Here is a 19,736-nt window from a genome sequence, read left to right as displayed (position 1 = left end):
ATATATATATATAAGGTTGATCACTTGATATCACCACCTCTACAGGGCATCGATATATTCAAACACACAGAAGTAGTTGGTGCATTAAAGCTGCTGAACGATCACTGGCTCATGGACAAAGACACAGAGGCTGCAGTGTCTCCATCCCTGCAGTTTTTGGCCGGAGCTCCAGACATTTTGTGATCTGCCCATCCTGTCTGGCTGAGCCCAGAACAAGGACACGCCTGTCTGTCTGCCGGCCCGCTGGGACACACGGCTCAGCTCTCATCAAAACAAGAAGCTATTTACTCTGTAAACAGAACAGCTGAGTGAACTTCTGATCATCCTAATATGGCTGCTGCGTAATGTGACGGCTTCCTAAACGGGCTGAAGTTGAACGAGCCTCTGTAGCAGCAGCTGCTCAGCAAACATTACCCACAAACGTACACCTCGGGCTCTGTCGCTGTATTAGCATAAAATTAATTACTACTGATGTGCTTTTAGATCATGATTATTAGCAAATATTTAATTAGCCAATCAGAGCACAATGGAAATCTGCAGATATTTGAAGAGTGAGAACCATCTCTTTTTTAAAAAATTTTTTTTTTATCTTTTCAACCGTTTTCAGACTTGTAGCTCAAACTAATTATACACATTTCCATGTCAAAACTGGAGAAATATGTAAAAAAGGCACGGAAGTAAAACAGCTGGCACATTTTAAATACAGTGTTGTGAGGAAGAGACTTGCAAACTTTCAGACGCTACGAACTTTTTTGTTTTTGCTTTACCGTCACATATGTGTATCACAATTTGTTAAATAAATCTGAAATGCATGTCAGAAATATATATATTTTTAAATACAGTGCGTGTTGCCTATGTAGTGAACACCTCACTTGAGAATATATCACCATAAAATTCATAACTAGTATATATATATATGCACTATTAAAAATCGCAATATGGTTTCAGTTTGTGGTTGTTGTAACAGATCAAAGTTTTTATTTGTGGCATTTTCATCTTTAATATTAAAAAAAGGGTCACAGAGGTCAGCAGAGGTCAACCTCTTAAGGTATTAAGATTTGGGTCTTGATAGGTTGGCAAGTCACTGTAGGTTCAGTAGCTGTACTGTACTGAATAAAAAGCTGTATTACATAAAAAAAAGATTTGATCTCCTAGTTTCTATCGCTTCATTTGATAAAACGGTGTTTCATCATGTGAGATGTTAAACTTGTAAACAATTGCCCAAAGGTAGGGCATTTCTTCCAATATAGACACCGTTAAGTGCAGTGCTCTTTTTGTCCAAGATACGGCCTCAGTTTTTCACACGGCTGTTATCTTGTTGTTCAGCACAACTCGTTAATATCGGCGATCATCAGGGACCGGTACTCTCCTTGCTTACTTGTCATCGTCTTTAAAGCGGATGGCAGCGTTCCCACTGGCCCACCTTCGTCTCCTCCAGCAGTCTCCTCCTCCGGCCCACCGGCTCCTCCCGGTGACCTCCTGGCTGCCAGCCAGCCTGTCTGCTTCTGTTTGCAAGCAGAATCCCCCCACTGATAAATACTTTCAGCGGGCCCATTAATAACTCTCTCTAATTGAGAGGTACGGCGTAGCGTTAACTGAACCAGGACGTCGCGTTCTTGTGCGTTTATGGGTTTCAAGCTGGGCGTTGGAGCTGCTTGGCCTGACAGTCACCGGGACGTTGAGTCACAGCAAAAMACAAATAGTGTCCCTCTCCGTTATTTATGTGAGGGCTAAAGACTGAGAGCGCTTTATTTAGCGTCTCCCCCCGCCGGTGGCAGAAGCTGTTCTTCGGCTCTGATCTTGATTTTCCTGCGCAGCGGCAGCAGAATCATTTGTGGTGTAATGATAAAGCGCTAGTGTCTGGGCCACTGGCACCAGCAGTGATCCACGGGCACTCTGCTGGACACACCCTGACTACTTGGCTCGTTTGTCTCATCCATCTCTTCTCCCCCACCACCACCACCACCTCTCTCACACAGCCAAGCATTTCGGCGCTGCAGTCATTTGTTGTCTCTAGATGAAAGGGAGAAGATGCCCTTCTGTGACACGTTTTAGGCTCAGACTGTTTCCACTTACCTGCTGGGTAGCGGAGCACATTTTACAGGAAGGGTAGTCTCTTATTTAAGTGGACTAAATGATAATACCACACTTAATGTGATTTAGCTTTATTATATATTCCCCCTAATGAATTCCCCACTTTGCAGTTGATGCCACTGCTCGGCCTGCTGCTCCCACTGCCGTATTTCACCCGACACATCTGCCAGTTTGCGCAACAAGGAAGTCCAAGATGTTCATCCAGATTCCTGGTGGGATCAGCTTTTGTGGCATTTCAGATCCAAACTGGGAATTAAAGTGAACCGCTCCTTTCCTTTACGACTTCGAGAGGACAAAATTAAAAGAATCCCGATCGTTTGAACGCCCTAATTCAACCTGAGCTGTCAGAAGATGAGACGAATCGTTGTTTCCTGCCAAGCAGGTTGTAAAGATTGACCTTACCCTGTCCGGCGGACGTTCGAGTCCACCACGAGCCCTAGCGGACCTCAGCACAGGATGCCCAAGTATATGGGGCCTTAATCTAAGGCAAATATTTGCTGTTCACTCTCACATACCTCAGGTTAAAACAAAACATTGACGTGTGAAGAGATTTTAACTCGAGCATCCGTGTTCGTACTTAACCCGTCTTTCAGTCAGAGTCCTAGCATCATGTTCCCTGTTCTCTCATTCACCGAGATCAGTCTAATCCGCTGGATAATCCAAACGATCAGGCACACACACCCAGCTAGCCATAACAGTGATGTGTTGGCATCAAGGTTTATTGTCCTTAATCATGTACAATATACAAAAATATAGGGTACAAAAAAGTTCACAGTGTCTAAAAGGCAGTGATTATAGTCTACACGACAGGTCTAACAGTACACCTGGTAAGTTGCATAGAAGGGGCACAGAGCCTCACATCGCCGGGGGCCGGAGCTCAGAACGACCAACCGCGTGTAGAGCTCTTAGACCGGGGCCAATAGAAATTTAGAACGATCAAAGAGATCCGTTTGTTCTCAGTTAGTTTATTTTATGTGATCCATACAGCTTTTGATTCCCGTCAGCGGTACAGCCAGTCGATCTCGTTTGTTTGGGCAGCTGGGGGAGGTCGCGTTAGCCACAGGCGGTAGGTCACGTCACGGAGCTCCGACCCCAAACACACCGCAGGGTTTATTGTGTACTTAGCTGCTGCACTTTTTTTTTTTTTTAACTATAAGGCTTCTCTCTCTTTTTTTTATTTTTTAAACAAAATGTTAGCTATACAGTATACAGAGTCATTTACACATTCCTCTTCAGGGACATTGAATGGGCAGAAGGCTGCTGCTCCTATATACAGATAGAGCTCTCATGTCGTGCGTGTACATTAGCTTGAACGTGAGTTAGCCTGGCCGAGTTAGCATTCATTGATCAGGCAGTAACAATAAAATATTCCAGTGAAAATGCCCTTTTACAAACCAAGCTATAAATAATGTACATTCCACCAAGAGGCGCAACGCTTGACTTACGATTAACATCTCAGATGTGAAACAGAAAAAACAAGCTGAACATCTCATCTGAAGAGTGACAGAATTTGGAAACACACACACACACACAGATAAAAACTGCCTCATATGTATGAAAGCATTTACATGGTACAAAACAAAGCAACCCTATTTTTTTCCTTTTTTGTTGTATTTTTTCCTCTTTCCACGCAAACAGTCTCCACTTTCACACATTCATGCGTTCATTTTCTTCTAAGCAAGCAGAAGTTTTTTTTTGTTGTTTTTTTTTCTATATTCAAGTAGGGGTTGAAAGGGCTTGGTTTTTTGTTAGTTTTCATATAAAAGAAACCAAAAAAAGGAGACTTTAAAATTCATTGTTTTATTTTTGTAACATTTCACGTGTTGACGATGCATTTGTTATGAAAATGAAATTAGAGAAGCAAGAGTTATTAATTAGTTATATTCTTATTTAACAAAATATTCTCCTTCTATGCTACAGGTCGTTGTGAACAGAAAACCGCCGTAAAAACGAAACATTTAGAAAAGAACAAGTGCCAGTCTGCTAGCTTATTCTACCGTCATAGAAAAACAAAAAACAGAAAAAACCCAGATCCAGTTCTTCAGCACACTGGCCATATTTGATATGACCACTGAACTATTTAGCTCTCAGTAGAATTGCATTCATTCAGTGGAGAATTAATTGGAGAATCAATCAATCCTCTTCTCCGGGCGTCCTCGTTGTTCTCGGATGAAACAAAAAGAGAGAGAGAAAAAAAAAAACAGAAATGGGAACATAAAATCACCCCAGGCACCCGCGGCATTCCCAAAGCTTTTGCCGTTCCGAACAGCCCCACCAAATTCCCGGTTGTGACCTTCACACAAGCACATCCGCATCTTCCAAAACGGGATCGGGACTTTGATCGAAAGCTGGTTTAGACAATAATTCTCTCCAGCTGTGGGTGACGGTGCTTCATGTGAGTTTCCCCAAACAGCCTCACAAAAGCTTAATCAACTTTAAACTTCTTATCTTTCCCGTCATGTGAAAATACCAACAATGGGGAGGACGAGAGAGAGAGAACGAACGCATTTCCTCTCCCACTCCACCGCGCTGATATCGATCTGTAATTTATTTTGTCATCGACTTCATTCAGTTTTCTCTTTTGTTGTCGTCGCCTCACCCTGTGCTGTGCGGCGAGGACGAGGAACACGTGTGCCCTTTGTTCTCCGAAACTGCTTTTGTTGTTGAGGGACTCAAGTTCATTATAGGCCAAGAATGTTGTTTGTAATGGAGAGAGAGCCAAACATAAAAAAGGTAACTCTTATCCCGTAAAAAAGTTTACTTTTGTTGTTGTTGTCAGATTCCCATCGGTCTTTGCAGAAGGGGGTCGTCGACCCGGCACCTGCACCGGAGCGGTCGCGACAATCTCCTCACAGCCAGAGTTCGGCCTTTTGTTGACTTTCTTTTCGCTTGTTCCCCACGTAAAGCGCTGGCGCTGACACAGCGACATCCCCGAAAGATTCCTTACAAAAACACACGCCCCCAGACCGGTTGCATAAGTTCTTGACTTTACCAGGAGCCGGGCTTTTGTAGTCCGAATCCGCGTCTCTCGACGGAAAGTTCCAAAAACAACCAACCCTGAAAACACAAACGCCACCAGGCAGAAGAGACTACGGGTTCAGGGAGGTGACGGCGTAGAGCACAGAGACGTTGCCAAGCTCTGAATAACATTTCAGTTCACATTGGTTCACTTATGTCACCATGGTAGCGGCGTCCGTTTGGGGGGTGGGGGGAGAGAGAGAGCAGGATGGGGGTGGTGGAGGGTCATCGGCGGGCTGCGTCTCAGCTGTTGTTACTGTTGTTGTAGGTTCTGCAAGGTGAGGGGGAGGAGTTGGGTTGGTAGTCAAACTTGCCGAGTGGTGTGGGATAGTAGGTGGTTGTGTAGACGTTGGTCTGCTGGAGCGGCGTTGGGTAGAAGTTGGATCGTTCGTCTGGCAGCAGGTTGTTCTTGTTCAGCGTCTGAAATGAAACAACAGTTTAACATCTCTTAGACACATATTTGTTTTTTTGCGCAGCACTATCCTAATGTAATACAACTTTTACCGTTTTCCTGTTTCATGTGTTACAGTTAGCAAGATGTTTGCAACTTTCTTCAGATTAAGAACTTTATATCTGTGTGATAGAATCAAACTTGTTGGATAACTGTTCAACTCTTCCTCCAAATTTTCTATGGAATAAGATTCAGAACTTTGTGATGGCTGCTCTAAAACATTGGCTTTATTGCCCCAAAGCCAATTTGAAATTAATGTAGAGGTATAGTAATGGTCTATGTCCCCTAGGAAAACCCATTTGTAACAACATTTTAACTTAATGATCAAGATGGCGGATGCTGGCCTCCATGCTTTGCTCTCTCGTACTTTGAATGTGAGGTTTTTTTAGGGTGTTTTCACACCTGACAGTCCGGTAGACTTGGTTCAATTGGGCAACATTTGTTACATTTTCATCTGGAGCGGTTCGCTTTCCCACCACACTGTGTCAAACCAACCAAACCCTTTGAAAAACCTGTTCACTTCCTCGCCTGTGGTGGCGCTGCACCAAGAACCACTGCAGAAAACAATATGAAAACCTCTGAAGAAGACATGAGTGCTTCACCAAATTCAAACAAAAATGGAGTGGCATCAGATTTTAGCAGTCGTAGGATTACTCTTTTCTTTAAAAAAAATCCCAGAATGCTTTGCTCTGTAGTCCGCTTCCTGCTTTTGGCGCGGTCTTCGGTCCGTCTGGCATCAACATTCAAACCGGGCCAGAGTTCACTTCAGGCAGACCAAAGWTTGAGGAGCCGGTGTGAATGCATCCTTACTCTTTGCTGTTACTTTCACCCAGAGAAGGACTCCTAATGTCCTCTCTACATATTTCTTCTCCAATTTGCATCGTTGGAGGCGCAGTGCTCTGTGTATGATTTACCAGAAATGAAGACAAGGTCAACAGGGAGGCACCCTTGTCAAACTTTAACAGCAGAGACCGCCCACACTCTTGCCCTCAATCCATCTGGCTAATGTCCGCTTTCTGGCAAACAAAAAGGTCAAACTGCTGCTTCTAGACTCAAAAATCTACAGCACAGGGAGTTTTCATTTATATAGCCCTTTTAAAGCTCACTTGACTCAAGTGATGTAATCTCCTTGTGGTATAGAAAACAGACATCTGGAAAATCTTTAAATAATGAAGAACGTAGCTGCAACACAGACTGCAGCCATCCATCGCTGTAGGTCGGTGCGGAAAAAAGAATGTCTTGATGTTATTGCTTGCGTATGTGTGTGTTTACAAGCAAACAAAATCAAGGTAACAAATCTAATTTGAATCTCATCAATCGCACTCAGTGCTCTAATACATAGGCTGACAAGTACTTAGTGGAACAATCAAGAATAAAAACGAGTCCAAAGCCCATGTTTTATTTTGACGCCACTGCCAACTCGTGAGTAAAAGCCAAACGTTTTCCAGGGGAAGCTTCGACTAATGTGATCCCATCTGAACAACTCTGGAGACCGAAGCAGGCAGATAATCAGGTTAGAGTTGGTGAAGCACACGATCGGGGAGCTAACATAAATTGGCCTGGAGCCGAGGGAACCCGCCGCACAAAAGTGGCGTTGCGGTACGCGGACACTGTCTGCGCATCCGGCCTCCCCCCATGCAGTCGTTAAAAGCTGATGAGTTCAGTCTTTAACAACGCAGTGGTTTTCGGCGCCGTGTGCAACCAACCGCAACGGTAACCATGAGGATTCGGGAGGCTGCGGCCATCATGGCACAGAGAGCCGGGAATCAGGAAAAAGCCTTTTCAGTGAAACGTTTTAGATGTCGGGCAAAAACACAAGTTGAATCAGGATTTGGGTCTGAGACGGATCTGACCTCCGCAGTGTGTATTTGTCTGCTTTTCATCAAACAGTTTGATTTGGGGGAAATTATGTTATTCGTTATTGTATTGCACTGACCAAAATACTACAGTGAACCACTTTATTCATGAGACGCTTTACAAACAACACCAAGGTGCTGTACGGAACAAAACAAGACAGGATTAAAGGAAGACAGACTAACGGTGAGAAGCAAGGAAACAGCCAGATAAAAAACTGATAAGAATAATAAAGTAATCCAATAAATAAAACAAAATCAGTCTCCGGCCACAAATGTGACCCAAATCCAATTCTTCCCCTTCCTATGCGACCCACATCCAACTTTCACATGGCAACTGAATGACCCAGTTTAGATTTTTTTTCACCCCTCACTCCAAAAATAAATAAATTAAAAAAAATCTGATTTGTGCCTCTTTCATATCTGGTACTAAGTTGGATACTTATCCTGGTTCACATCCAAACTGGCTTCTGCAGTCGATGCTCCAGAAGAGGTTGTAGCTACTGGTTGTACTTCCTTCATCTCCTTATGATCTTGTGTCACATCATTCATTAGTGTGAATGACCAGCAAAAAGAAAAACAGGTTCCAGCACTAATGTGGAATCGAGCATCACTACCTGCTATGTGAGCATAGTCAAAGTCTCACTCTGGGTTGAATGTCAGGGAGCAAAAGTGTCCCAATCATTGGGTTTAGGGTTTCATTTGTGTTTTGTATTTTGAGCTTTTTGCTTATAGTCAATTGATTTTTCCACATTTTGTTTCTCTGTACTTATTGTCTCTTTGTTTATTCTTATGTTCTGCACTTTGCGTGTTCAAAGTTTATTCTCTTAGGTCAGTGTTATTTTCCCCCTGATTTGTTTTTTTTTTGTCTTCGTTCATTAACTTAATGCTCAACATTCACCTTTCCTGCAGTCTGGCAGTTTTATTCCCTGTCACCTTATTTCCTCTCCTCCCTCAGAGTTTATAGGTTTTAAAGTTCCCAGTTACCTTCAGCCACCTCTGAACTCGGGTTTTTATTGAGTCCTTGAAATGCCTAAAAACCTCTGATCAGCTGACCTACAGGAGCCAGATGGTTCGTATCAATGCCAGTTAAGCCACTAATGAAATCCGCCTAAATTTGAAACAGTAGGAAAATTACATTTTAAAAAAGTTGAATTATTAATGACAGAATGTGGATTTGGAGCGACGGGTCAATCTATAATCCACATGTTCCAGATTGAAAACATTTTTCTGACATTTTATCATCTTTTTAATTTCACTTTCTCTCAGGCCTGAAGCTGAACTCAGACCCTAAGGCCACGATCAGAGGACAGATGTTGCTATGACTGATACGAGAACTCACGCACACAAGTCGTGAGCTTAACATGATTAAAAGTGTTAAAGTAAAGCTTAGAGAGATGATCTGTGTAGTTTTGGATGACCTGAAGCCTTTTAAAATCAATTAAAATGAGCAAACTGAGAATTTGACAGCAATTCAAAGTAGATATGAAGCAATCTAAACATAATGCTGTTTACAGTTAACTAAACATATAAATAAAGAAGTTCAGATACAGCTACAAAGGTCACACAGCAAAGTTTTGCAGAAACCAAAGAGGCACAAATAAGAAGTAATCAACCTCATGTGGGACGCAGAATGAGCACAAGCATCAAGAACCGGATGCCACGTGTTTGCATTTGGAGAAAGATGAGGGGAACAAACATCCGCTCCTACCTTGAACTCCATGGGTGTGTACTTCTCGTTCTTTGGTGTGGTGTTGCCCTTGTAGTTGAGGTGGTTGGGCGTGGTCGGGTGAATGACGGCGGACTCCTGCGAGGGCTTGTGGAACCGCTGGCAGTAAACGTAGACGAGGAAGGACAGCAGCCCCGCCCCCAGGAAGCAGGAGACGCCCGTGGCGATTAGGTGGATGGAGGTGAAGGCTGACAAACGAAAACGACACGGGAACGTCAGCAAAGGTCTGAGGGATATTTTATTCAGGCGAGGAGATTTGCATATCGCCCAATATTGCCGTAACGATCAGCATATTACCCCTTTCACAAAAGTTGGTGCTCGGGGAAAAATTGGTGTGCTCTTCAAGCCGGATCGGTGTGCTGTGATAATTCATCCCGACTCCACGACTTTATTCCCTTTTTATGAAGAACAATTTACAGCTGGGACTTCTCCCGCTGGAGCCATTTTACTTTAGAATTGGTTCAAAGATGACATGCAAGGCTGCTTTCGGTCACTTTATTCATTTATAACTCTGTATGGACATCTATAATTGGTTGGGGTGAAATTTGAAAAAGAGATTATGTCAAATGCCACCATCCGATTTGATTTTTTTTTTTTTTGTAGACATAAATGAAGTAAGAGGGATGGATCTGACTGAGGAAGCGAGGACCAAATTAGGAAGTAGCTTAACAATGATTCCCAACCTGGGAGTGTGTGGGGTTTTCACACACACTCCCTAAGGAGCAGCACAAAGTCTGGACACATGTTACTGGACGATCAAAGCTGCGTAAGGATGAAGTGCAGCGAACACTCCGGGTGTGAGGGCATTGGTCGTTTTGCAGATAAGGAGCTTTAGGAAACAACAACGTATCTTCAAAAGAACATCTCGAGGTGTTGGAAAAAGGAAAGGTCAAAAAGAAAACCACAACAGTTTCCGCCGGAGCTGAACTAGCTTTGAGGCGAKGTACACAGATGTACCTTCACAGGAAAACCCCTTAAGAGGGAATTTACGAGTTGCCGACGTCAGCGAGTACAATTTTCACATTTCCACAGCCTTGATAAGTGCTAACGTCTTCTATGAAATGTCAAACTAAGTTAACTTTTTACATAATATTAGCATGACATGCTAACAGCTGGATATCCGGGCAGCAGAGACGATATTTCACAGTAACAAGTCGTGGATGACTTGGTGGCAAGCGCCGCTCCTCTCCAAGTCTAAATTAGTTAAATTTACTTTAAATTTATATTTTGAAAAATTCAAAACTTTTTTTTAAAACATTATGCATATAAGAGGATATAATAAGGAAACTACTTTTTACACGGCTGGTTCCATTAAGTTCCCACATGTTGCTGTACAATATGCTGAAAAAAACTGTTTTGACATGTATTCAAGTGTTTTCACCTCAATTATGCTGCTGCTACCAACGTTACTCTGCTCCACTATAACACACAACAGCTCCTAAATGCCTGCTTGAAAATTTCCACGCTTGGGTTGTCAGGTAAATAACATCTGAATGATTTATTTCTTTTCACAACTTGCTTTTAACATTTATTCAGGGAACTTTGGAAGCACCGTTTTTTAAAAAATTTTTATTTTCCAAGTCAAAAAACAAAAATGGACCAGACTCGTAAGAACGTGATTCTTGAATTTTACAGCGAGTGAAACAGCAAACATGAAAATGCGCATTTGATGCATGAAAACACACACGGCGTTCCAGACATCTGTGGGAAACATAAAGGGAGTCGGAGCGGCAACGCAAAAAAAAACCTGAACATGCGCTGAGCTCGGACGAGCCGTTAATCCACTTACCTCCGCATTGTTGGTCCTTATCAAAACCAGATGCCGGGAGAATGACTGCGGAGAGGAGAGGAATACAAGTCAGACACACAAACAGGCATGCAAACACACACACACACACGCCTACACACACGCACACAGACACACACACATGCATGTGTTCACCGTCCCCCGGAGGAACGGGCTTCAGAGCACAAACGCCGACTGTGAAACATGCAGAAATGAGAACAAGATATGAGGAACATGAAAAACTGAAATGAGTTCACCGTGTTGTTGTGCGAAGGGTCCATAGGGATTGGTTTTAATTTAATGTATCGATGAAACCTGAGACTTTCTAGGTTTAGATAATTGGACTGTCGAGTGAGACTCCTTCCCAAGTTTCGTTCAGTCGAGCTGGACCTTTCCTTACTAGAGACAATTTACACCAGGAAAACAACTTTATTTGTCCATCACATCCCGTCTTTCTGCAAACTTTCCACCCCGAAAGCGAACAACCATGTGCGTGTGTGTCCGTGCAAGTCAACGCGTTTAATTGCAGAGCCACGTTTGCTGATTAATTTTTGTTGCTAATATCTCCCCCCCCCGCCCTCCATCTCTTCCTCCTCCTCCTCCGCAAGAGACCTCTGCCGATCCCTCCATGGCCTCACTGAAATGTGCAATAAAGTCTAATGTGATTTGCCGTTTGTGACGTCCCATTAATATTAATCGCCTTCATCTCAACTCGTTAGGGATTCAGAGACTGGAGGGTCCCGCTCTGGCGGGCCACGAGAGATCACTTCAGGAGAAAGTTTCTGAGATCCGCATCAGCATAACAAGGTGAGCTGAGGGCCGACCAGGCGAACTGCTGACTTGCTGAATTTCACACAGACCTAATTATGCGCAATTAACAAACAGAGACCGGCTTACAGCGCCAGGATGTGAACCACACACACGCAAACATGTTTGTGTTTACCAAAGCTTATGACCGAGGATGACAGTGGGGGTGAATTTTAATCATGATGATTCGTATTTAACAACAAGACGAGTCCCAGGGACTAAAAGGTGAATCCTTATATTATTTTTTTTTAAAAAGAAGAAGCTACTTGGAGCATTTTGTAAAGAGAAACTAACAAAAAGATGCATTGAACATACAATCGTATGACTGAGAGCCATCTAAACAGTAACTCTAGAGCACAAACTACTGCTTAGACCAAACAGCTTATTCATATCTAAATATCGTTGGACCCGACCTGCTGCTTCCTCTCAAGACTAATGTGAAATACCCAGGTTTTCAGCTTCAAAAGAATAAAACTGGAAATAAAATAAAAAAACAACTGCGTAGACTCTTTATTTCTAGGTGAACAGAATTAAAGCGTCTTTTGAACATCAGCAGCGAAAATGTGTTAAAAGAATTACAATAAATGGATTTCCTTTTAATGCTGTGTTGGATGACACACATATTCAATGTGTCATCTGGTGGAATAAAATATGCAGTTTTAATACAGCTGCTTATATGGATGTTTGTTTTTTTCATTCACCAATAGCACAATGATTAGCCTTTAAAACAAATGCAACTGATTTTTAGCTTGTTGACATTTAAGATTTTTAAGTTCCATCAGAATTTTGATGACATTTCTGAATGATTATCATTGCATTTCAGTCCTGAGGTTATAAATATATTTTAGAGGGACCCATTGTTCAGCAGGCGGGAGAAGGAACCATATTGACTTTTAACCACAAACTCCCCGTTGGAGCTATTACACTTAGAAGTGTCACTGATTCACCTTGTTGGAGAGCAATAAGAGAGACAAGAGTATTTTCTGTCCTGCCGTTACAACATCAACACGTAAATATGGCTAAACTCTGCAGGAACCATGTGCTTCGATCTGTTGAAGCTACAAGGCGTCATATTGTGAGGAGCAAACTCTCCAGGTGAGAAACAAACGGTGAAGACGTCGCAAAACACCACATCCCCCACTGATGATATGGTGGATTATCTGTGTTGTCAGAGCATCAGACTCTCCCAAACGCCATGGGAACCTGGTTGAAGTGCATCGAGAAATCAGGACAGAAATGGTTGAAACTCTGCGTGATACTGAATCACCTTTCTTGTTTTCTTCCCACCTTTCTGCAAGGAAAATTTCCCTAAGGGGGAAATGATAAAGTTATACCGATAAAACCATTTTCCACTGTTCTCTCAAGACCCGAGATCTAAAGCCTGTGGATAAACTATGGGATGAGCTGAAGAGATGTCTGGAGACTCATCGGATCAAGAGACTGAATGATCAGATCACTTCATCTGAGATCCTGCACAAAGTATTAAAAGCTGTGATTTTGTGTTCGAAACAATACGACATGTCTTTACAGCATTTGAGTTTAAATTGAATTTTTTCCTCAATCTAAAGTAATTACTTAAAATTTTTAAAAGTTAGAGGAGGGAGAACAAGAGCCTGTCATGTGTTATAACTCTGAGAAAAACAACTGAGACTGTGCCATTAAAAAGGCTGGGACTATAATGCATTCATTTTGATTAATTAATTACATATCAGTTAATGTGTTAAAAACTGCTTTGTTTTTGTTTGTTACACATTCAAAAGTCCAGAGCTGGAGCCATATGTGTGTTCCTGGTACGACCCGTAAATCTGACAGCAGTGATGGACGATGAATCGCCTTTCTTGGACCATCAGGGGTTAATTTTTGGTTCAAAAAACAATCTAGTGAGATGGTGGAAAACACGACTGCTGTGTGCAAGTTGAGCTAAAAGGAGTTAGCCTATCACAGAAGCTAATCAAGCCTAAAATAGAAAAACATTTTGCAGCAGTAGACGTCCTGAGCCCACACAGTCCATATTTTTATACAAGTTTTTTTTTTTTCTTCTTCCAAAGTTCAGTGAATGATCAGAAACAACTGGAAGCTGAATGGGTAAAATAGCATTTTACAGCAATCTGTTGGCTGAACAAATATCTTTGTTGTTGAAGTCACGTGTTGCTCATTTTGTCTATGCGGTTAACTCGATTGAAGATCCTAATCGAGCCCCACCGCTACTCCTTCTGCGTTCGAACAGCCAGCCTTGTGACATCGTGGAAGGAGAGTGTAGGAGAGTGGACGGACTCACCAGGTATCTCGTTGCAGTCCCTGCGCTGGGTGCTGTTCCCCACACAGGGGGCGCTGCCCTGAGCGCCGCACACCCGACTCCTGGTCTGGAAGCCGGAGTCATCGCAGGCCGACCACAGAGACCAGGCCATCCATCCGCCTGAAAACAGAGAGGGGGGGGAAGAGAAATCAAAAATAAACAACGGCATTCAGAGGGTTAAATTAGACCGAGAATGGCCTGGAAACCATGAGAAATCTCAAGCTGCCACCACCAAGCAACCCAAACACACCAAGACTGTTTAGTGCATAGCAGAGATATTTGTCTCCCAAGCCAGGCTTCAGTCCTGTTTCCCCGCAGCAGGCAACCAAGCAGTAAACAAAAGCTGCTATCCAATAGGAAAAAAAAAAGAAAACCTCCCGCTTTCAGAGCCTCCCTTTGAACTATACACTTGTTGGACTCTTCTGTCCTGCATTCAAGAGCAGTGGAGTGGAGGGAGCCCAGGGTATGAAAGACCGATGAACAAAGTTAGTTTGGTGCTCAGCTTGCTCTACAGCTTTGGCAGAAGGAATCTGAGTAAAAAAGAAAGAGGACGGACTGCTTTTACCTTTCCTACCAGTCCCGGACTGACCGACCTGTCGCTTTGTGAGCTCAATCTGTTCCCTCCTGTCAGCGAAAGCCTCTGGGCAAATAAAAACACCAAGCAACTGTTACAATATCCTCCGCTCTCGTTGGTATTCCGTCCAGACAGCCAAAGCTATGCACAAGTTCACATGACGACATGTACCAGAGAGAGTCCTGGACATCTGCTGGTGACCGGGTTTCAGCCTCGATCGACTCCGACCGGACCAGCCGTCCAGAGGCGACACCGTGTCGCACTTACAGCAATCTTTGGTGGTAATAAGTGAAGAAGAAAAGGTCACTTTCAATGTTGGTGAGATATTTTTGGTCACAGAGACGGTGGGAGCTCTGGAAAATGTCGAGACATGTCTGCCGTTCATTCAGGCTGCGAGACGGCGAGAAAGAGTGAGACTCACAGAAGATAACGAGAAAAAGTATAAGAGTTACTGTAAATGGCCGATTTAGAAATGCTGGCAACTTTAGTAATGCTAACACATTAGCATCTGACATCATCTGAAGCTTTTCTGTGACAYGAGATGTGAAGTACTAATCCAAAAAACTCACGACTGTAGGATTTACGCTTCGCCTTCAGGGAGGAATAACAAAAACAATAGCAGATAGATTTGTGCTGTGCTACTTAACCTGTTTAGCTTAGCACAACTTCAGATAAAGCACATCTATATTATATGAGCACTTGGGAGACAGGTTACTGATGGAAGCCAATGAGGTGGAACCAAAGTGTCAATAGCTCATGCGCGTTTGATGACATGTTAAAATCACAGCACTATCTAGTGGCCTGGCATGACAACTACAGCTGACTCAGGGTGTCTTGCTGGTGCAGACTAAACGCTGAACTTTTTTCCCAATCAGCATCAGAAAATACTGGCAGTGTTCAGGCAGCAGAGCAATAAGCAGGCTGAATGAACTGATTATTGCCTGAAGTGTGAGCAGGCATGCACACAAACGGACTGAAAAACATTCAGCATTACATATCTTAAGTCCATACTGGGAGGTAAAACTGTACAAAAATCAAGTTGTCGACAAATTTTGATTGTTGTACTTTTTAAATTTGAAATAAAACGACCTCGAACAGGAGCATCAACTAACCCGGCGACTGACAGCCTGTCAGTGATTACACATGCACAGACAGCTGTTGCACCAGGACAACCCCGACAGATGAGGGCTTTCCTGCTCGCCAGCGTACGAGCAGACAAGCAGACAGATTGGGCCTGAAGCTGGGTTAACCGGATGTGTTGGTTCACGTCAAACAGGAAAGCATTAAGATGATATAACAGAACCTGATTAGTGTCTAGCAATGGAGGGGAGGCCACAAAGCCATTAGGTGCTCTTTGTAATTACCAGGGAGGCTGGCAGTGTGCATTAGTCCCTCTGTGAATGACAGTTTGATTGATTCAGAATGAAAAGCCTCTGAGAGAAATGACAGCTCAGGAGACGCAGTCGTTTAATTCAGACGGACAACAACAAATGCAAGTCAGGCGTCGAAACGCAAGATTTGCACATCAACGACCCCGGGTCATTTCTGATTTGCATGATAATTATTTAAATAACACACACACACATGCGCGCACTGGTCATTTGATATTAAAAAATGAAGAATCAGAGTTGGGCTAAAACCCTAGGAGATCTGATTCTTAATCATCTCAGATTAGGAAACTGATGTCATGAATCTTTCAGTGACCATGTGGGAACAGAAAGGAAGACGATTCTTATACTTCCCACGTAGCGTCCGGCTCATTCAGTCTGGGCAAAAGTCTGAATACATGCGGTGTTTATTCAACCTGCTTTACTTGGTCATCTATAAGGAAATTAGGTGCGACTTAAAGTACGAAAAGCCAATGTTAGATACAGCAGTGATTGATTTTAAGTTTCCCCACTTGCAAAGAACGGAGAGGTCTGTAATTACGTCATAGGTACACCTCAACTGTGTATGTATAATTTTTAAGTAATTAATTTGCATTTTTTTGCAGAAAACAAATATTTTGCACAACATAAAACGAGAAGTTCATATTTGATACAATTCAATAAAAAAATTTTTTAATTGATTCCAAACTGGAAATTAGTTTAATTAATTTACAGAAACTTTTGTTTACAATAACAGAGGTCAGATGTCTCCTGCAGTTCTTGACCAGGTTTGCACTACAGCAGACATCTTGGCTCCACTCCGTCCATGCAGATCTACTCCAGATTGCTTGGGTTTTGGGGCCTTTGCTAGGCAACGCAGTTTCAGCTCTCTCTAAAGACTTTCTATCGGGTTCAGGTCTGGAGGCCGACTAAGCCAGGACCTTGAAATGCTTTTTACTGGGAAGAGGCGCCATGACTGCTCTGAAAAGTTGTAAAGATCCACCACTCAGGTGCAAGAAGCTCTCAACGGGACGTCCTGCACTCAACAAATCTGGCTTGACGAATGACAAAACAAGAAGTCCAGAAACAAGAAGCCCAGTTTGACGGATGCCATGTCAGCGACACAACAAACCCCCAGAGAAGATGCTTTGGGTCCATTTTTGGCTGATAGTGGTCTCAACCCTGAACCTAGTGACTGCACTGACTTTCACTCCACACTGAAGCTGCACCTTGTGGTGTTCTGCCACACAGAAACACAACAAAGTCTATTAAGGATTGTGGTTACGACGACAACGACGCTGCAAAAACACAAAAACCTCACCAGGGATTTTTGTCTGGTTTCTAGTGCGAATATCTCAGTACCCTTCAAATAAAACTTACAACAAACTCCTATATCTTGCTGACAGGCTACATGTAAGTTAGCTTTGTCTTATTTAAAGTGTACAAGGATATTTGAAGTAGAAACCAGACATAAAATATGTAGAAAGATTCTGTGTTTTTATAGTAAAAAACCAAAAGGTTCAAGGGGGATGAATTGTTTAATTTAGCTAAGGAGTTGTTGATCCACAACATCCTGTAAATTACATTAACAGCTTTAGAAAACAATGTTATTTATTTATTGCTCATCTCCAACTACTGTTTGCATTTTCTTGGCTACTTACACAAGACGGCAAAAGGCAAATATAATGTGGGTTCTCAGTGATTAAGCAGCCTGGTGGAGAAAAACCCACTTGCAAATGTTTCTGTTTTTTGTGGAGGTAAATTCAACTTACCTCCACAGTGACTCCAGTTAGAGGAGTCACTGTGGAGAATTTGGGACAGAGTGAAAGTAAAAACTTACGAGGCACCTTCAGCGAGGGCTCATAACTTAACTGAACCAAGACAGGAAGCATAACAGACGCCAGACTCCACTGAATTGTGAACTATAAAAACTTTGAGTGTAAAAAACCCCCCAAAACCTTTTGAGTTCAAATAAATGAGATCTTGGAATTTTTCTCCCGTTTTAAACGACTAAACTAAAAAATGTAAACACTAATATTTTTTTTATTACTAGTAATATCAACACCCTGCTCACAGACACAATGCCAAACATTCGGATGTGTTGCGCTAAAGTTCCCATATGCTTCACAGCGTGATGGTGTCTCTTTTTGAAGCTCCTCAGAGGGGTTGCCATGGCGCTCAGAGCTCCAGCTGCACAGCAAGAGGGGCGGCTTGTTTTCTCAGCATGAACGTTTATCTTCACATTTCATGAAAGACTCTCTTAATTCATTAGGAAAAAAATACTGAAGCCGACTCACCGAAGGGGGGCAGCACAGAAATGACACAGGAGTACAGCGCCATGCGCAAGGACTCAAACCCTTTTTAACCTTTTGTCATGTTGAAATCACAAACTTCAATGTATTTCAGTGGGTTTTAGTGTTTGAACTCAACACATATGATGCAAGTCTTTGCATGATGAGATTTTCACTGGAAAGACAGGAGCGTTTGGACATCTAGAGACACTTTTGCTCTTTCTTCTTTGCAGTATAGCCGAAGCGATTCTGATTGGAGGAAACGTGTCTGTGAACATCTTTTTGAGTTTAGCCACAGACCGTCATTCAAACACATCAATATCGTTTGACATAAACCACGCCATTGTTGCTTACATTTTTATTACGGTTATAGCCTACAGGAGGCTGAAAACAAATATGTGTCAAGTTTCATTTGTAACTATTCGCAATTTTGAAAAGCGTGGATATCTTTCCTCGCACTCACACAAATGTCTCGTACGTTATTTCTGTTGGTCTATTACGTAAAAATCCCACTAGGATTTGTGGTTATAAACCTGAAACACTACTGAGAGCGACACAGATGTTGTTGCGAGGCGCTATAAATATCCACATCTGAGTTGTGACGCTGAATTTCAAGCGGGACCTTACCGTCACAGGTGTGTGTGTTGCACAGGGCCTCCTCGGTGTGCAGGCCTATGCAGATGTCTCCTCCGTTGGCGGGGGCGGGGCTGTTACAGGAGCGTGTCCGCTGGTAGTGGCCGCTGCCGCAGCCCACTGAGCACTGAGACCAGGGAGACCAGCAGGACCACGCACCTTTCACTGCAACACACACACACACACACACTCCGATACATTAGTTTATGCTACCTTAGTGTGTGGTGCAAAGCAGCATGGAAGCCATTTAACACTGAAATATTACACTCTGTGAGGAAGGGCAAGCTCTTATCACAAGCCTGGATTCATTTCAGTTCACTATCTAATAAAAAAATGTCCACAGGGGTCAAACGACTGAACTCCAAGAAGAACAGTTCACGGGAGATGTTATGGGAATACTTACAGAAACGAAGCTGCGAATTTAAAGGGCAAACAAATTTTGTTTTCTGCTTTTCCACCCAGCTGTGCAACACTCAGCACAGATGTGTTTAAGTGGGTTTATTTTCAAGAGATTTAAATCTTATGGTCACCCTGTATCAGTGTTTTCACATTTTCCATCGAACACCACAGAAAATATTACACCATCCAAGTGGAAGCAGTAAATAGAGTTTGGAGACAAAACGGGTCCCTGTCCTAAAAACAAAAACTACTTTGGTTGTTGTTATCATCTGACACACTTTAAGAAGGAGTTCAGCAGCAGACCAGATATAAGCTACTCAGAAACAACTGGTTCTGAAGTCACATCTTTACAGATGTGGACTGCTGCCCTGTGAAACATGGAGGATGGCAGTGGATGAAGCTGTTGCTTAAATTCTTCAGTTTGTATTAACAAAAAAT

The 19,736-nt window shown here is 42.8% G+C and overlaps 1 protein-coding gene and 1 long non-coding RNA gene across 2 annotated transcripts in view; one reads left to right on the top strand and one right to left on the bottom strand.

The window, feature by feature from the left end:
• Nucleotides 1-2,795: 2,795 nt before the first annotated feature.
• sema5ba (sema domain, seven thrombospondin repeats (type 1 and type 1-like), transmembrane domain (TM) and short cytoplasmic domain, (semaphorin) 5Ba) overlaps nucleotides 2,796-19,736 on the bottom strand; it is a 183,705-nt gene continuing 166,764 nt past the window's right edge. The window contains exons 17-21 of the mRNA XM_008435404.2: nucleotides 18,894-19,064; nucleotides 14,017-14,154; nucleotides 10,935-10,979; nucleotides 9,128-9,333; nucleotides 2,796-5,532 (exon numbers count right to left, since the gene is read on the bottom strand). Of these exons, the coding sequence (XP_008433626.1) occupies nucleotides 5,356-5,532; nucleotides 9,128-9,333; nucleotides 10,935-10,979; nucleotides 14,017-14,154; nucleotides 18,894-19,064 (737 nt within the window). The 3' untranslated portion in view covers nucleotides 2,796-5,355. The remainder of the gene's footprint in view (nucleotides 5,533-9,127; nucleotides 9,334-10,934; nucleotides 10,980-14,016; nucleotides 14,155-18,893; nucleotides 19,065-19,736) is intronic.
• LOC103478521 (uncharacterized) lies at nucleotides 6,205-8,803 on the top strand. Its single transcript, XR_535817.2, has 2 exons — nucleotides 6,205-8,488; nucleotides 8,686-8,803. It is a non-coding gene; the product is annotated as an uncharacterized LOC103478521 (long non-coding RNA).

Source organism: Poecilia reticulata, linkage group LG2 (assembly GCF_000633615.1).
Source record: "Poecilia reticulata strain Guanapo linkage group LG2, Guppy_female_1.0+MT, whole genome shotgun sequence".
In the NCBI taxonomy this organism is placed as follows: domain Eukaryota; kingdom Metazoa; phylum Chordata; class Actinopteri; order Cyprinodontiformes; family Poeciliidae; genus Poecilia; species Poecilia reticulata.
This window is presented reverse-complemented; position numbering and strand designations above follow the sequence as displayed.